The sequence below is a fragment of the Thermoascus crustaceus genome, assembly GCF_041956765.1.
Source record: "Thermoascus crustaceus strain CBS 181.67 unplaced genomic scaffold VTN00scaffold_2, whole genome shotgun sequence".
Classification (NCBI taxonomy): Eukaryota; Fungi; Ascomycota; class Eurotiomycetes; order Eurotiales; family Thermoascaceae; genus Thermoascus; species Thermoascus crustaceus.
Window position 1 is genome coordinate 682557 of NW_027192528.1, and position 14417 is coordinate 696973.

Consider the following 14417-nt stretch of genomic DNA (forward strand, 5'->3'; position numbering starts at 1 on the left):
TTGCTAATTTATCAAAACTTGTCCGCGCTAAGGCTATGTACCATGTTGAGACCAACAATTGCGGAAGAGTCGAGTCTCTACACCATGCCTCGATTACCTTCTAGTTTTTTAAGCTACCCGGTCTGTAAAATGAGGTTTTTTGAGCAAATTACTTGGGGCCTACCCTGGCCATTATCAATGCAGCAGTGTCCAGATGAAGGAGGACTGTTGTAAGATAGACTCGGCCACGTACTTAGGTAGTTGACATAAACGGACATCTAAAAATAGCGCCTAATGTATTGCGGGTATGCTCGTAACTCTCTCGTCAGAATCTAGGTATATAAGAAAAGCCAAACGCCAGAAAATCGTAATATTTCGCGCAGGACAGACAGAACATATAGATAGGTAAGGTCTCATTCCATGCTCTGCTGAGGCCGCATCACTCCCCTCCCAAAGAACTCGCTGATAAGTCCAAAGCGGTCTTTGCTGCGCTGCAGTTCGATCATGAACAGGTCATGCTGGTCCGCCGACTCCAACTGTCTCTTCCGGATTGCCTTGATCGTGGCGTTCTGCGGTTTACATACCGGGCATTCTGCGTCCTCATCGACCCGATCCAGACATCGTTGGTGGAATGAATGCTTGCAGAGGAAGTGGACGGTTGGCAGGTCTAGGGTTCCCCCACAGGACATACAGCGGCGCGACTGGAACACGACAGGCTTGCTTCCTAGTTCTTCGATTTCTCTCTTTTTGGCTTCAGTCTCAGAGGCATAGCTGGAAATCAGACGACGGTTCTGCGGGTTTATTTGTCAGTGCTGTGAAACCAAGGAAATCCGAAGGATGTCACGTACGGTGGATATTTCTTTCCGTTCCCTTTCTATATTGTCGCTCAGGTACTTCTTCACCATTCCCATCGTTACTACTGCGTTGTTGCTCAAAGTTTGAATAACCTGTAGCGGGGACATAAGGCCGTCTTGGTCGATCTTCTTCAGAACCGCATCCAACTCATCCCCAGCCTCGTCCAATATCTTCGGGCTAGAAGCAAAGTAGGTCAAGGCATCCACGTAAAGCTGCGGCTTCTCAGGTCCGTACTTCTTCAACGCTCTGATTACACCTTGAGTGTCCTTTGCAGCGGTGTACGACCGGAATATGTCGGATATGAGACCTTCTTGCTCCCGCACAAGAGTTGACCCTTCTCGGAAGTTCGAAAGGTCGGAGAGGAGCAAGACGTTCGAAGTCGATATAGGAATCTGCCAACTAAATTAGCTTCAACAGTAGAACAAGGCTTCAGTTGCACTTACGTCTTTGCCTTCTATCAGCTTCTTGGCTTTGTTCTCCCATCCCTGCTTCTCAACAGAATCCCTTTGTCTATTTGCTGTGTCGAGATACATCTCAAAAAGAGTTGTGTATAGGTCGACCTTATCTTCTTCTTTCAAGTTCTCCTGCTTGATAAGTGCCTCCAGGAATGTAATAAACTCCTGAGGGTGGTCCACAAACGAGGAGAAAGCTGTTCGAGGTTTCGGAATCTCATATGGGGGAGGCGATTCGAGAGTTCTGTCCTGAGTAGCTACCTGGGCCTCAATAGGTTGAGCCTTTGTACCTGTGCCAACATTCATATACGGAAGAGGAAGGAGAGCTGCTAGGTTCTGAACTGCGCTCGCAGATTGCGGCTGAGACGGCGTAGGAGGTTGTATCTCCTTCTTCGGTCGATACTGTCCAGTGTAGTAGTCGATGAAGAGCTGTGTTGTCGGCTTTGGACAATGGCCCAGCAACACTCGGGCGTATTTCATGAGGTTAGGGTAGGCCTTGCACTAATTAGTTTGTGGCTGCGTGCTAAATTAAGGGTTCATACGAACCTCTTCAGGATCAAGCCTCCAGATGTACTCCACAGCTTCTGCGTATTTCTGCGAATCCTCGATCAAGATGTCGACCACCATGTCATTTTCTCCATGCTTTGTTGCCAAGTAAGCGGCCTGTTCGAAGTAGCCGCCTTGTCGGCACATTGCTATGGCGGTTTCAAGATCGAACTTTAACTCCCCTGGAGCTTTGATAAACGAATCTAGCTTGCTAGTGTCTTTCAACTTAGCATAGCAATTTAGTAGTAACGTCGTATGATCTGCCGTTGCTCGTTCATGATCGTGCAATTCTTCCAGATACTCAATCAAATTATGCAGGCGTTGCGTGTCAAGGAACTGTTGGCCAGTTAACACTTGATGTTCGAGGAAAATCCTGGAAAGGAGATAAAGGACTAACCTTCCGAATTACTTGTGAAGGTTCAGTGTTGTCGATAGCTCGAAGATATTGCTGCATCGCCGTATCATAGTCACCTTTCTGATAGAGGTAATCACCGTACTTGCGGAATATGACATTTTGTTGCAGTGTATCAACGCCAACTTTCTGTGCGAGGTTTATTGCCAAGATGTAGAGGTTGCGTTGATATAAGATCTCGAGTTTCTGCTGAAGCGTCTTCTCATGGTAGCGATAGATCTAAATAGAGTTAGCTAAGATCCCAGCAAATCATTCTTTTTGCAACAAACCTTTCCATCTACAGTAAGAAGAAATAAATCACCCCACTCCATGAACACACTCTTCACACGGGAGATAAGGGATTCAGAATGAGCGATGAACTTCAGGTCCGTATCGAGCAACGTAAACGTGGACGTATTAAAGATATCTTCGACCTGACTGACGCCGAATCTCTGAAGAGAATCCGATTTCGACGACGGCGCCTTCGGCGGACAGACTAAAGCCACATAGTCTCTGAACATATTGATCGAAGACTTGGGGCTATCGAAAGCATAGCTTGGACCGCGCCCGCGGGGTCCATAGGTGTATATGGCATCCTCCCTGGCAATGACAATGTCCCCTGTCTCACGATCTAACGCCATACAACCCACGCCACAGCCAGCATCTTCCAACACCCGTGCCGGTTGTCCCTGACCTCGGCCAGCGATAATAAGAGTGAGGATCCGGCTCGTAGTGGCAATGTATAGCAATGTTATCGCGCCTCGCTGCACCTCAAGGCCTGTGATTGGCTCTTCCGACTCAAATACAATGCGTTGTCTTGCGCCCCGGTCATTGATCAAGTCACCTCGGATGATTGTAACAGACCCATTTGCGAAACCCACGGCGAGTTGGGACAGGTCATCTAGAGCTGCAAACGCAGATATCTTTTAAAGTCAGCGCAAGTAACCCTACCTTGTAATTATAGGAAAAACCTACAGGGAACTGTCTCTTCCCGTTCTGCACAGAGACCGTCGAGAGACACCGCGGTACCCCGGTTTTCTTATCCAGCTTGTCGAGCGCCCAGACCTTTAGGACCGGTTCGCTCGAAAGGTCCTCAGCTATCGTAACTAACAGTGACGTGCCCTCAATTTGTTTCATGTGCGTTATGTTGCCCGCGTCGTAGGCCCTGAAGGACCGCATGACCCTGAAGGCCGGCGAGAGGATGTGAACCGTGCCATCGGGAGTGCCAACGAAGAGATTAGATGTGCCGGTGCAAACAGATGAAACCTCGTTCTATTGCGACAGGAATGTTAGCGGCCGAGGACATGAACAGGAGAAGGTAACAAGGTGAACACGTACGACGAAGACCGAGGAGCTCTCCTCCGGTAGCTTGACCTCCGAGACTTCGAAGAAGTTGAATGTTTTCCACTGTTTCGGCAGGTCAGCACTGGTAACAGACGATTTATGAGCGTCAGCGCTTACCGAAGTCAGAGCCATTTGCTGTTAACCCGCGCCATAAGGTGGCGATGATATCGCGGGGATGAAGTTGGTTGTCGCGGAGCTCCCAGAATCCCGAGTCCCGCGATCGCCTGGAGCTCCGCCGCCCGGGCCACTAGCTCCACCACATGCATCGGTGCCACCTACGTGGTACGCTCTTTATTTACTCTGTATGCGGAAATTAACATTTACACAGGAGACTATCTAGGATAATTATTAAGAAATGTAAATAGAAGCATGGTATGATATTTAGTAACTTCACTTATGCTCCTCAAAATAGCTTAAGGGAACATCAATGATATCTCGTGTTGTTGCATTTCCCCTAGTACTCTAAATACATACAAGCACCGATAATATATGCACCTCCATAACCAGAAACAGTAGAAAGTGGATATCATAGTCTTAAGAGATGTTTCCTTCATAATCCCACCCAGCTAATCAATATGCCAATTCCACTTTTGTAAGTTCCGCCGAAAAGGTATGGATACGGTATGCGTTTTGTATGGCTATACGGGTGTTTATAGGACCACTAACGAGAACCGTTCCTAGCGAACGGTATCCAAGCTCACCGCCAGCCGATGCGTCTGAGAAGAAGGCGACGACCCAGGCTTACCGCTACAGCGTTTGAGTTCTCTCTCGACATTCCAGCTTTGTTGTAGCCAGCTTCCGGTCTCTTCGATAACTTGTCTAAGGTCAAAATCAATGCCTCCAGCAATTCCTTGTCCATCTTGCTGGGCCGTAGAAGGTGTGGATGTAGTCAAAGCCAAAGGCAATGCTGTGAGTTGGCTCTCGGATCGATCACCGAGGGCGTCCAAAAGCTCCGGTGGTTCAACATTCGATTGAAAGTTCGATATCGATGGTTCGAAAGGCACGGGCACGGCTCCCAAACGGTCTGCTGGAGAGGGTAAATTATCTCTCAACAAAGGCGAAGGAGACATTGCAAGGCTCTCTCTCTTTCCTTTCTTGGCGCTCGACATACACCTTCCGGCAGTCTCGACATCCGATGCCTTGGATGTGCTGAAAGTAAAAGGAGTAACTGCATCGATCATGCACTGAGTGCTCATCGCCTGAAACCCATCAGCTCCGCGGAATTTTGACCCGTTTATACTGGCTCTGTGGATTGCTGTGTTGACGCGGTAAAAAGGAGTTATTTTCTTTGAAGTTGCTAGATCCTTGGTAGGAGAGCAACGAGGGGATCTGCTATTATCACCGGTAGTTTGCTGCGTTTCCCTGTCCGGTGTCGCCAGATCATTTTGAAAGGATTTCTGTACAAGGGATAGTGCCGCCTGTGTAGAGAGTTGCGGGTCGGGATTGCCATCGTATTCACCCTCCGGTGCATAGTTCCTAGGAACCTCAGTTGATTCCAAGGATATGATATGATCAGGTAATCCCGAATTCCCTGGTATGGGCTGAGCGGACGGAATTCTCTCGCTTCCAGTGGAGTCAGAATTATGGCCCGTTGAATCAGCTGTTCCTGAAATCGGGGCAAGTCCAGCTTGCCCATCATTTGAATTCTCCTGAACACCTGGACTGCCCTCACCGCGGCGGATATTAAGATGTTCATCGTCAGCATCACGGGCCAACGGATTTTCCATAGCCTCTAAGGTCGTTGACTCTTGAGGCTCAGCAGACTGAGCCGCCGCCTTACTACTGCCGTTCCTCTGTCCAGAACTTGCTGGAGATGAATGTCGGGAAGACAATCCAGTAACATCTGTTGGATTCTTTGGCCGACGATATTCGAATTCAGGAAGGTGAGACGATGGAGGGACGATGCAGAGTGAAGATCCTGTATGCTGAGTCTCTGTAGAGACAATTTCGGGGGCGTCTCGCTTCACGTTGATGTGTTGCTCTGCTTTTTCCTTGTCCATCCTGCGAGATCGAGGTTCCTTCACTGGATGTAATGGCGCCTGTCTCTCGCTCTTAGAAGATGACTTGCTAGGTGATCGTTGCATTCGACTCGCAACTGATGATTTGGAGGCGGACCTTGAATGATGAGATGTAGATGCAGATGGACGAGAATCCTTCCGCGAATTAATCGGAGTGAACCCGAGGGGTCTCGTAGTCGGGACATGAGAAGGCGAATTCCTCCCTGGATTCGGACAGCGGGATGCAGGCATGTTCATTCTCGGCGGGTTCATCTTCGACATGTCCGTACTGCCGCGTGGGCGGGAAACAGCTGGAGTAGGTGACTTGGGTGGGTTTATATGTTGCATATCCACATTCCTGCGATCCGTCTTCAACCAACTTTCACACACTGGCCTGGTAAGGGAGCTTCGTGCTCGTTCGTTCGGTGCTGGAAGACCATTCGTGCAAGGTACTGTCCTTCTCCAATCCTGCCGCGCTAAACCTTTGCCTGCTTCCTTTGGCCGACTATCTGGTCTCTCATGTGCCTCCCCGTTTGCCTTTGCGTGATGACCTTTCCCTTCACTGACAGCCGTAGAGCTTGAAGATATTGCTCGCATCCGGGATCGCGAGCCTTCCAGCTTTGTGAGAGGACCATCTTCGAGCCTCCGCTTCTTGAAATCCGTCTCTGGTATGACGATCCTGTCCGGGACATTTGTCTCCCTATGAATGCTCTTCTTATGCGTTAAACTGGACTTCTGCTTCCTTGTTTTCCTCCAAGGATTGACCCAGCCATCATCGAACGGTCCTCTGAGGGAAGCGGAAAGGATAAACGGAGGCTTGCCCTGAAGATAGCACTCGCCTAGCTTCTCGATCCTCCTACGCTTTGCGGCACGAGTAGGCTTATCCAGCTCATCATCTGAACCAAGAAGCCCATCGGGATCAGATTCGGTGGGGGAGAGGGGTTCGAGGCAAAGCGGGGAGGTTGGTCGATGGAACGGCATCTAGCTGGTGGTAGGAACGGTCATCGACTGTTATTGTTGTTGTTGTTGTTGTTGTTGTTCGAGCTGCAGCCGTAAGATACTGCGTGGGAGCAGCAAGACACTAGGGAATACCTGGAGCTAATGTGCATATCTGGAGCGTTCACAGGTCCGATCGCATGTCCATGTGTCGCATGCGAGCCACATTCAATCGTCAATTCACTAAGGCTGCAGCTCTAAAGTCACTGGGTCGCGCGAAACCACTTAACGCGTGATCTTGCGGGTACCCCAGCAACGCGTGGATTATGTAAGCAAAGGTGATGTTAACTTTGTTAAGCCTGGAGAGCACAGACTTGATAACACCATCTTGCTGTATATCCAGCATCACAGCGTCTTCAAGAAAGCAATCTATTAGTCTCAAATATCTCCAGAAGACCTTCGTCCTTTTTATTTTTTAACGGGAGGCTTCACCAAAATACCTGTCTTATGAGGGTCAACAGCAGATATGCGCTGAACTAAGGCGAAGTTATTCCAGCTAGATGAAAGTCTGTTCTGGCGATAGATAGGTACTCTTGCTTAAATACTCATTTCATCCTTCACACATGAATGTTGAGTGGCCCTTTTATTTTCGTATTCGCGATCAAAGAATATGAAAGAGGACTCCAATGAATACCAAAACCACCCGATGAGATAGTGCCTCAGCTAGTGAGGGGCCTGATCGCATCCCGTGGCAGGTCTGAACTTTGCCCAAGGTAGATTCTCCATATCTATTCAAAGATGGTTCTGTATACATATCACATAGCAAACTCACTAATTTTAAAGGTTCAAAAGACAGAGCCAACAAACTTCAGCACGTCAGGAACATCAGCGATACAAGTCAGCTGTATCCTAGAAGATATAACCAGGGGCTACGTACAGATAAGCTGCCCAAACTCTGGCTTTCTCATTGGCTAGTATCCCTATCTCTCCTCTCTTGAAAATGACATCCTGATTTCAAATACAGTCCCGAAATTGCAGAGATTTGGGACTAATGTATCGTTGTATTCCAATCCTTTGCACATGTGTTAGTTCCTATCCAGACAAATCATTGATTTTTCAGGGGACACCATGCACCTCGTGCCTCCTTACGGCGGGGTTCGATATTTAGTATGTATGGCTGGAACAGGGGTATTACTACCGGCCCCTTGCTCTGGTGCTTCCAAATACTTCTTTACGAGAATATCTGTCAGGTGGAAGTCCAATCATATTTCATCAGGTCTCCAAACTAATCCCCTCCCTAAGGATGGACTTGTCGAATCGTCTGACAAACGAAGCCACCTAGGTACCTTTTCCCAGCCGCGGAAGATTCAGGAAAAGTGAAAAGCCGCCAGGTATAATTACCTAAGAGAGTCTTGTATACGGGGCCAGAAGACACTATGTCATTTGTTTCATATGCGGGTCTGTCTACTCCCTCAACAGATCCGTACGAGATGTCATATGTTAAACCCTGTTGCTATGCGCAACTTTTAGCTGCCATGATACTATGGTCTTATAGATCTATGGATGTCAGGATGGATGGAAAGACAGTGACGAGGCATTCTGAGTCACAAGAACCATTCAGTAGTTCTAGATCAGTGAATCAAGAGGCATACCACGTACTTCGGTCGTCTGAAGGCTACCATTTGTGGGATGCTCGAGCCCCCTGGCGGCCTGTCCGGGTATGTTGTTATGGTTCCACATGGCGCCGCGACGGGCGTCATAAGCATCGCTCTCCGCTGATACGCAGCAGGACGCTTTGACAAGTCACCTATCTGCGCCGTACGACAACACGCTCCACCACGCTATTGTTATACCTCATTTTTCCCCATCTCCGCCTTGCAGATTGCACTATCTCTTAATGATCATGTTATCGCGCTGCATCTCCCACTGATAGTTTGTTTGCGGACAGAGGGGTCTTTCGCCGTTTTGGCGGTCGCAAGACGCGCCCGCGCATTCCACCAGGCTTCGCAAACAGAACCACGGTGAACCGCAACCATGAGCAAGGAACCGTGGCTCGATGCTCTCTCCGACGACTGGGTCTCGCTACCAAGATCCCCTTCCACGCCCACGACGCCCGGCTTTTCGAGTCCCTTCAATCACTCCCGCCGGTCGAGCCTGCGGAGCTCTCCCAGTCGCATCCCTGTTCCCGTACGTCGCCCCGGTCAACAACCACAACAGACTCCAAGCAGCGAAAACAAAGGAAAGGTGCCGCGATTATGCCATTTTATGAAACCGAAAGATGATACGCCCCCGCGATTGAAGACTCCGGCCAAGAAGAAGCCGAAAAACAACGCGAAGTCCACCCCAGCGCACGGTCGCAAACCATCTACCCCGAAAGTGAATAAAAATTCGCCCCTACGCTCCGTTTCCAACGTCTCTGATCAATCTACACAGCAAGGTACGATACAACGAAGGCCGGGAAAGGGGAAAGGAGGAGAGGCTACGCCCGAATGGAGGAAAAAACTCGTGCGCGGTGAGAACCCGGGAGGTGACCAGTGCGACTTGTTTGCTCCGATGAAACTCGAGAGCGTCTTTAAGCCTCCTACACCAGGGTCCGACGACGCGCGGAACGAGTTCTCTTTTTTCACCAAGACCGATTCGCTATGGACTTTTACAGATAACGGTTCCGGTGAGCATCAGGATACAAAAAAGGGTAAGGAAGATAGCAAAATGTCGGAAGGAGAGGGTTCGGTTATTACCAAATCGGGTCCACAACATCATGAGGATCCCGATAGTGATGTGCCAGAGTCTCCCACAGAAAGCGTTATAAGGGGACGAGACGCGAGGAATGCTTCCCCAAGTCCGAGTTACAACTACGACACATCAAATAGCGATGTCCGGTTGAGAACAGTGAGTGGTCGGGAAGAGCTTCGTAACGAGGGAATAACTCCCATATCTTTATCGAGACCTGACACGGTCAATGCGACATCTGATGTAATAAAATCAGCCCTCAAGAAATTAAACAGCCAGCGCGACAAGATTTCGTCCATTAGGGACAGACCAGGCTCTAGGGCCAGTGATAGTGGACTGCTATACCAGCAGAGCGGCTTGGGTGATGACCTGCTGCCAGAAGATGACCTTCTGGAGATAACCAGTCAGTCTCTCCCTCAAGACCTTTCCATGGGAACTTTGGACTTTGCGGCGCGCGGAGCGTTTGTGAATCTCCGGCGCGGTGGTTACTCCAACAACGCCTCCTTCCAACATCGACACCTGAGTCCATCATCCTTTCCCTCGCAGGCGCCGACCCCATCCACGCTGGCCAATTCGAAACTGCGGAGTTCACCGCCACCTTACGGCCAGGAGAAGTCCATCCCCACGCTCCCTGCAGCTACACTGCGCCAGCCTTCAGATTCCGACGCTAACAAGTCGAATCCTTCAGCCATGAAGCCTGCGGGAAGTCCCCTCAAGCTATTCGGGAACCATGACACCTTCACCAACAATAAGCTGCTTCGGAGGATGAGCCAATTCGAGGAAACGTTCGGGGATATATCCGAGGAAGACGAACCCGCCTCACCCACCGAACGGCCACGGCCAAATGGATCAAACCGCAGCCTTCCAAGTTTAACGTCTGGTGAGCAGCATGAGCAACCCCCCCCACCGATCCCACGCCCGCGATCTCAGGATGGTACAGATCCTCACATGAACCAATTTGGAGACGAGAAGCCGGATCATGCTGGCTTCCCTGGCGGACTTTCGAGTCCTCAAGATCTTCCTCAGGAAGTTTTCGAGGTTCTGCAAAAATCGCCTAAGGAGCGAACCCATTCTTCACACGGTTCTCAGCAAGATGGTCCTCGGAAATCCAAGGCTAGCGGCTCGATTTCAGAGAGGCGTCTATCGAAAAATCGCCAAAGGATGCCTTTGCAAAAAATTACGGCCGGAAGGCGGAATTCAATCAGGCACGAGCTTCGCCGTCAAGATAACTCTGAGGTGAAGCGAGGACTTAACACCCCAGTTAGGGATTCGACTCCTAAGAGACGTAGAACCCTGGGAAGGGCCAACAGCCCACCTCGGGATCATGAGGAGGAATTGGATCTGGTTACCGACACCATGGAGGGCCTGTCCTTGTTACAAAAGAGTCTAATACGCCAAGGCATAAAACATGAGACAGAGGCATTCGAATCGGAAGCTCAACAAGCACAGCAACCGAAAACTCCAACGCCAAGTCAAAAAAGATCATCTCGAGGACAATGGCTTGCGTCCAGCAGAGGACAGTCGAATCCAGATTTGAATAAGGGAGATGGTAATTCCACAAACAAGGAAACCCTTCCGGCCGAGGTTACCAGCGCCATTGACGAAAATCGAAGAGGCTCCATCACCACACAGGACTTCCTTGACGAGGCTACAAAAATTATGAACATCATCCGAGCGAAGGGGAGACCCAAGAGCGGCTTAGCGGGTGTAGAGGAATCTGGCATGGAAGGCCAAGACGGCGGTGACAGCTATGACGAGGAGTCAACTAGAGAAGAATTCTCAAGGCCTCCAAGTCGCGAAGGCATGGTTATGCGTAACTTAAGAAACTATCGGGAGCAGAATCCCCGAGTCGCAAGCCATCTGGAGAAGTTCAAAGACAAGGATGACTTGGAACTTCTCATGGGCGCTTCCGTCATGTCTTTGCATCTCGACCAACAGCACAATGCCAGATTTTCTTCGAAAGACACCGGCCACGAGCAGGATCGGGATACCGAAAATGAGATTGAGAGGAGCCCTCACAACATTCGGATCCGTGAGAATCCCTTCACGCAGCGTAAACGGAAACACTCGTCACGCTTAGCTGATGGGGAATCCGATGCCCAAAATGGCACAACAGAACATACGGGGCCATCCTCAAGTAGTTCCACTGGTCGCTCTGTCCCAACAGGTTCTTCAAACGGCTCTAATGCAAAGGGAGTCATATCTTCCGATATGATTTCACACTTAATTCCCGAACAGGTCAATGGGATGACCTATGACCGTTCCAACCATACGTGGGTTAAGAAGACTGCAGATGAGTCGATACATAAACAGAGAGGCGATGACAGTGAAGACCCATTCCAGGGCATTCCGGATCTGAGTGTTGACGAACTAGAGGAGCTGATGAGGGTGCAAGAGCTGAGCTCTCCAGAAAAGACTAATGATACGAAACCTACCGAGAGGGAAAGTGATGGCGCCAACACCCAGTCCAATGCAGGAAATCCAGATGGAAAGTCCTTCGATTTTCGCCAGCAGACAAGGGACAGAGCACCTTCAACGAGTTCGGTCCAATCTACCCGTTTCACGTCAAGCGGTCCCAAGACGGAAACCAGAGCTACATCTTGGGAGACGGGGGAGTTGCCAGTGAAACCGGTTCGCCGCTTTGAGAATGAGCAGCGTTCCGAGGAGGCTGTTCACGAAGTCAATCTCCATGAGGGGCGAACATCTGTGGCGCCGCAGCGGCAGGACGCTTCTGCTAGACAGCCTCGGGCAGTGACTATCAGCTTCTCTTCTCCTGTTGTGTCCCACGTTGCGTATCCTGAAAATAGTCCGGAATCCAACCGGGCTTCACCGAGCCACTCTTGTGAGAAGGGTATAGGGCACGAACCGAACGCCCGTGACTTCCAGACTGCAACCCATGATGAGCCACACCCCAAGCTCCAGTCAAGGCTTAAAACTTCTGCCAGGTCTCCGTCGCGTCGGACATCACTTGATGGACGGCCGTTTATTGGGCGTTCGATTTCTCGGATAGACGAGCAGAACGGAGAGTCTCCAAATGGGCGAAGTCTGGTTCCCCAAGAGGATTCGGGACTTGCATCATCGCCGGATCCCAATCAACTTGAGCGGTCTCTACTTTATCCACCAAGTGGTGGACATGATCCCAGCTACACTTTCCACCTCAGCCCTTTGCCTGACTTCACTGTCAATCAGATCGATGACCCTCTACAACTTGAGGTCAGCTATATTGCGCTACGCACAAATCCCACATCTCTGCGCCAGGTGCACGGGACATTTGCGTTGGCAGTGGAGGACTTGGTAAAGCATATTACGGATGCTGAACCCTACGAGCCATACTGGGAACACATACGGCGTTTAGACCTCAGTAGGAAGGGGTTGATCACCCTTCATAGGCTCAGTGATTTCTGCCCTCGGCTAGAGGAGCTGGATGTCTCGTACAACGACATTGGTCAACTCAGCGGCGCGCCCTCCACCCTTCGACACCTGAGAATACAGCACAATTGCCTCTCAAGCCTGACCGCATGGGGTCACCTGAACAATCTTCAATACTTGGATGTGTCGGGCAACGATCTCGATAACCTAGATGGTTTTTCTGGGCTAGTTCATCTGCGGGAGCTTAGGGCGAATAACAATAAGATTCGTAGTCTCGATGGTATCCTTGATCTAGACGGTCTATTGAGTTTGAAACTGAGAGGTAATGCGCTGACGGCGGTTGATTTTGAGGGATCGGAGCTGTGAGTCACTCAGACACCGTTAATCCCTTGATGTTGCCCTCGCTGACTATTACTTCTGAAACAGCACTCGCCTCAAAGATGTCGACCTGAGTAACAATCAGCTGACCTCCGCTCAAAACCTCCAGTCTCTGCCATCTCTCGAGGTGCTTGATCTTAGCTCGAACCAGATTACTGATTTTCAGCCTTCAGTGTCGCTACGCAATTTACGTTCACTAAAGCTTTCGAACAACCGCCTATCTACATTGGATGTCAGCAAGTTCCCGTCCCTAACTCTTCTATACCTCGACAAGAACCATCTGTCAACCGTTACTGGGCTGGAAAAGAGCCGCCACATTGAGATTCTCTCCGTTCGTGAACAGACGTCCCGCGAGCCTGGATCGCAAGGATCTGCCTTGGAGATCGATCTGGGTCTCATGAAGGATGTTCGAAAGGTCTTCCTGTCGTCCAACAAACTCTCGCAGCGAGCACTGTCGCCATCAGCCCCTGTTTTAAGCATGCAGCTTCTAGATATCGCGTCATGTGCCCTCCATGATCTTCCCACAGACTTCGCCTTTAACTTTCCAAACCTCAGAGTTCTGAATCTCAATTTCAATGCCTTGGCAGATGTGGGAGAGTTGGTGGGCATGAAGTGCCTCAATCGCCTGACTATTGTCGGCAACCGTATCGCCAGGTTGAGGAGACTGTGTCAGGTATTGAATCGGCTCAGCGGAAGATCTAAGGAAAATGGCGGTACACTCAAAAGGGTGGACCTCAGAGGCAATCCACTCACCGTTGGATTCTACCCGCCAGCTGTCTCAGGAAGTGGACGGAATGAACACAAGATGAAAGAGTCAAAAGCAAAAGAAGAGACAAGTAAGAAAGAGGGAGAGGTTGTCGAAGACATTACCACTGCTCTTGCTAGCTTCGGTGGCTGCGCAGACATCGCTCGGTCGGTTCCACAGGAGGATGATGACGGCGACGTTAAGCAAGAAGTCGAGATTGACGACCCGTACATGCTTCCACCAGCTGATGCGGATGCAGACAGAAAGTATCTGTCTCGGTTGGATGAGCCGACGAAGTTGAGACGGAGAGTAGTTGAACTCATGCTCTATGCAGGAACTGGCGGCGCCCTTAGGTCCCTTGACGGATTGGAGGTCCGGCCTGCTGTAGGATACGAGGGAGCCGACATGGAGCACACTTGGAACAAGTTGGAGGAATTGGGCGTGCTTAAAAAGAGGGATGTGGCTGCAAAATAGGTTATTCTCACCATTCCGACTCTTGGATATGGTGTTTGTCGGCTAATACCGTATTGGTTGGTCGGGAGTGCCTTCTCGGTAATCCGGTTGGATCTTTACTTGCTTCCCTTCACTTCCATTGTGTCCGGCCGAGGCATGTGTATACTACAATCATTTTCCTCTCGTCCCGCACATGATGATATCACGCGGCGGATGATTAATTAGGCACACTGGGATGGGCG

General features: G+C 50.1%; 4 protein-coding genes across 4 annotated transcripts; 2 read left to right on the plus strand and 2 right to left on the minus strand.

Annotated features, from left to right (window-relative positions):
* Window positions 1-392: 392 nt before the first annotated feature.
* VTN00DRAFT_3764 (uncharacterized protein) lies at window positions 393-3699 on the minus strand (the record flags this gene model as incomplete). Its single annotated transcript, XM_069430117.1, has 9 exons — window positions 393-770; window positions 828-1226; window positions 1278-1781; window positions 1833-2168; window positions 2230-2463; window positions 2514-3146; window positions 3199-3495; window positions 3562-3630; window positions 3685-3699. 9 exons carry the CDS (start codon window positions 3697-3699, stop codon window positions 393-395), a joined length of 2865 nt encoding a protein of 954 aa, XP_069289285.1.
* A 545-nt stretch (window positions 3700-4244) lies between these two features.
* Window positions 4245-6545, minus strand: VTN00DRAFT_3765 (uncharacterized protein; the record flags this gene model as incomplete). The annotated part of the gene is made up of 1 exon (XM_069430118.1): window positions 4245-6545. One exon carries the CDS (start codon window positions 6543-6545, stop codon window positions 4245-4247), a length of 2301 nt encoding a protein of 766 aa, XP_069289286.1.
* A 753-nt stretch (window positions 6546-7298) lies between these two features.
* Window positions 7299-7668, plus strand: VTN00DRAFT_3766 (uncharacterized protein; the record flags this gene model as incomplete). The annotated part of the gene is made up of 3 exons (XM_069430119.1): window positions 7299-7470; window positions 7525-7553; window positions 7621-7668. 3 exons carry the CDS (start codon window positions 7299-7301, stop codon window positions 7666-7668), a joined length of 249 nt encoding a protein of 82 aa, XP_069289287.1.
* Window positions 7669-8534: 866 nt separating this feature from the next.
* VTN00DRAFT_3767 (uncharacterized protein) lies at window positions 8535-14196 on the plus strand (the record flags this gene model as incomplete). Its single annotated transcript, XM_069430120.1, has 2 exons — window positions 8535-12961; window positions 13026-14196. The coding sequence occupies 2 exons, from the start codon at window positions 8535-8537 to the stop codon at window positions 14194-14196; spliced, it is 5598 nt and encodes a 1865-aa protein (XP_069289288.1).
* Between the last annotated feature and the right edge of the window lie 221 nt (window positions 14197-14417).